Below are 3,891 nucleotides of genomic sequence, written 5' to 3'. Positions count from 1 at the left end.
TGGGGGATTGAGCCATGTTTTTTGGAGGAACGTACAAAATGTAATTGTTGAGTCAGAAGTAAAAAAAAAAAGAAAAAAATGAAATTGCTGATTCTATTTTCCTAGTCATGCAACCGTAAAGAATGGTAGTCGAAAGTCCAGAGTATGTAAGTCGAAGTTAATGCCCCTTCAGCTCATTGAAAACGAAATCAATAAACAATTCTCAGTCATATTAGTCATTTAAACTAAACTTCTATGATATTATCCAATAATTGTCCGAGTGCTTAAAAAAGACCAAGCAAATATGTGAATTAGACCAGGGCCAGCTCAACAACTTGAGGGTTGTTGAGTTTAATATTTATTGAATTTTTTTTTATTTAAATTCTATTTTTCTTACTTTTTGAGATGCAAAATTACAAATTAAGTTTTTGTGTTTGAGTTTCTCTAATATTTGTAATTAAAAATTATAATTTAATTTAGAATATAGAATAATAAAACCTGGTTATTACAACTTTTGTTTCCGCTTTAACCACTTTATATCACATACATCAAATTATCAATAAATTAGTATGACTATAATACAAATAGGTTAAGACATCAAATTATCAATTGGTGTGATAACTTATAATAATAATAATTGATCAATTAAAAGTAAAAGAGACGGCACAGTGGGTGGTATAGTGTGTACCTATGCGTGTGTCACAGGGTTAAATTTTTCTTTCAAATTTTCTGCCTGTGATGGCACTAAGCCCACTGACTTAGTCTCAGCCAACACACCACACACACGCACTGTAGGAACACTATGAACAGAATTATCAAGAGAATGCACACACACACAGCACACACAGTATTTACAGGGCACCAACCCCAACCTTCATTACTCAATATCAAGTACAAAGGAAGCCTGAGAATCCACACGAATTTCTCAAAGCAAAACAATACACTCTCTATGCTGTTGACAACCCCAACAGCCTAGGATAATATACAGAATAAACTGCCATGGCAGTTACTACCAAGTAACTACCCCATTTCCTGGACTTGCTGCCACATGTAGTCTGACTTAGGACACCTTCACTACTACCATCTAGGTCTGCCTTACACGTTTCCAGCCTTTGCACTGCATGTCTGAAGCACCCACAATGCTAGGAAACGTTGGTAACTGCCACCAACTGCTGCTGCACACACAGCACATGCCAGCCCAATACTCAGCATCTCATCATGGGTCTTCTGCCCATGTTCCAGCAGCCCACACGTGATGCCCATTACGTTTTAGAAGCCTTGGCCCTCTACCCAAGCCTTTCCTATCAACATCACAGCCCACGTATCATGTCCATCAGCAGCACACTAAGTAACTGCCATCAGCCCACTCACATCAATCCATACATTAAGCCAGCACCAACCAGCCCAATGTCTTGCACAGCATATCTTCAACATCAACAGCCCAGCACTGCCTTGCACACAAGCCACCAAGCCCACATACGAAGCAACCAATAACCAAGCCATCATGCCATGCACTACCACGTAGGGTCAGCACCACCTGCTGCTGCCCATCATCAACAAACCGTTGCTGCCCACCATGGCCCTCCTCTACCATGGCCTTGGGGCATCATGTGGAGCAAGGTGCCTCCACATGCTACCCCTCATCATGCTCATCAAACTGATCCCAGCAGGGGGACTGGGCTTGTCCCCCTCAAAGAGCACTTAGGAGCTTCACTAGATAGGCATGAGGAGCCATTGGTGTCATGAGAAAACATTGAGCCATGTGACTGGCCTGATGTTGTCCAAGCACTCCACTTCCTCATGCCATCATCAGCAACTTGCAAAGCTCCTAACAGCGTGTATAGTGTAACAGTGGTTGACTTAGTGAGTAGTCTTTACAGTGATAGTGTGTGGGGCCTTTGGGCCGGCTGGTTGTGCTGTGCTACAGTACAAATATGCAGTGTGAAGTGTGCTATGCAGTCAGCAGTCCGGATTGAGATAGGTGAAATACCCCCTTGATGCAATAGCAATGTATGGTTGAGATTGAAACAAACTTTGCATTACTCATTTTGAAACAAATTCAAGATGAACTACCCATTTCGAAATACCACCCTCACTCAAGAGATCCACTTTACACAAGTATTAGCCCATAACCAAAACAATAATGGAAAATGGGTCCAAGAGATTTCACCATTAACACCTCCATTTCAGCAATCTATTGGGAATACTTGCTGCCTCTGGTAATTGGTCGACCTAGGGGTGGAGCGGTGGAGGAAACAAGAAGAGAAGAAGAATAAAATGAGAAAGAGAGGGAGATGGGGAGAATGTGTATTGGTCTGTTTGGATTGAGAAGAAGGGAGGAGGAGTAGAGTAGAATTGAATAGAGTAAAGTTAGCCCAAAATTAGTTTATTTTCAGTTAACTCTACTCTACTTCTCTCCACTCACACTCTTTTTCCCCTCAATCCAAATAGGCTCATAAACTAGGGGGTGATGGAGTTATAAGGGCCACTTATTAGAAATATCTTGGGGCGCGGATTACAAAAATACCCTCACTTAAATTATAACGCCATAGCCTTTTTTTTTTTTAATAAAATTTAATGGGCTAGGATGTTACATCACTATAACATGTTGTTATGTATTTCGCCTTATCATATTTGGACCAAAATCGACGAATGGACCAAAGTGGACCAAGTTGACCAAAATTGACCGAACTTGACCAAAATGGACCAAAGTAGATCAAAATGGACTAAATGGATCAAATGAACCAAAATGCTACATTAATGTAGCTCAACAGAAGCTAGTACAAATAAATGCAATGCTTTAGTTATTAGATATTACTAGGCGTTAACCCACGCAATGCGTAGAAATATGTAATTATTTTTAGATATGGTATAATGTGTGATTTATTTTCTAAAATTTATTTTAGATAATTTATTCTTATAAATTAAACAATTTCTAAAAGGAATTTATTTCTTTCTATTTTTACAATTTTTGGTGTTTTTGATTGATATTATTCACTACAAGAAAATGTATTTTTAGTGACGAAAAAATTCATCACTAAAAGTCTTGTTTTTCGTCACTAAGAACCTTTAGTGATGAAATTGGACTTTTAGTGACGAAATTTTTCGTCACTAAAAATACATTTTCTTTTGCACTCGCGTTTGTAAGACGCAATTTTACAGGCTTTTTATGGGCCTCAGGACATTTAGATGATCGCAATTCACTATGCTCTTAGGGATTTCACCAGCAAAATTGTTGGATGAGAGATCAAGGGAGGTTACATTCGGGAGCAACAAAGATATGTCAGATGGTATGGTGCCTGTAAGCTCATTACCTGACAGGTCCAGACCCATTATCGATGTGCAGTTCTCGATTTCCCGAGGAAAGTGGCCCTTTAGCCCCATGTTCTCCAACTTGATATTAAGAACTTTGTTTTCGTCAATGCGCCAACAGTCGACCCCAACAAATTTACAGATGAAATCTTCTGTGTTGTAGCTGAAATCCCATGATTTGAAGTTATTGTAAGGGTCTTCTAATGACTCTTTAATCGACCTCAAGCAGTAGATATCAGTCTCTGTGCCATTGCTTATTTCAAGAATGTCCAGAAATGACCAAGCAAATATGTGAAGTAGAGCTATGACGAGTTTGGAACTACGAGCCATTTGCTTCTGAGTATTTAGTAAGCTAGAATACTCAAGAGGTAGAAAGCATTGTATGTAACTAGTTATAGAGAAATATCGAAACAAACATTTTCAAGAAATTTCAAACTGGAAAATTGATAACACGCGTTAATTCTTTAATTCTCGAAAATGTGGTTTGGAAGAAATGGCTAAATTTGAGCATTTTTCATTTTGGAGGATTGAGCCATGTTTTTTGGAGGAACGTACAAAACGTAATTGTTGAGTCAGAAGTCAAAAAAAAAAAAAAATCTA

General features: G+C 38.7%; 1 protein-coding gene across 1 annotated transcript; it reads right to left on the bottom strand.

Annotated features, from left to right (window-relative positions):
* Window positions 1-3,135: 3,135 nt before the first annotated feature.
* LOC126702860 (inactive LRR receptor-like serine/threonine-protein kinase BIR2) lies at window positions 3,136-3,621 on the bottom strand. The gene has a single exon (XM_050401723.1). The coding sequence runs from the start codon at window positions 3,619-3,621 to the stop codon at window positions 3,136-3,138; it is 486 nt and encodes a 161-aa protein (XP_050257680.1).
* Between the last annotated feature and the right edge of the window lie 270 nt (window positions 3,622-3,891).

The sequence above is a fragment of the Quercus robur genome, chromosome 10, assembly GCF_932294415.1.
Source record: "Quercus robur chromosome 10, dhQueRobu3.1, whole genome shotgun sequence".
NCBI classification, from domain to species: Eukaryota; Viridiplantae; Streptophyta; class Magnoliopsida; order Fagales; family Fagaceae; genus Quercus; species Quercus robur.
The sequence above is the reverse complement of the archived record's forward strand: the minus strand, read 5'-3'. Positions and strand labels throughout refer to the sequence as shown.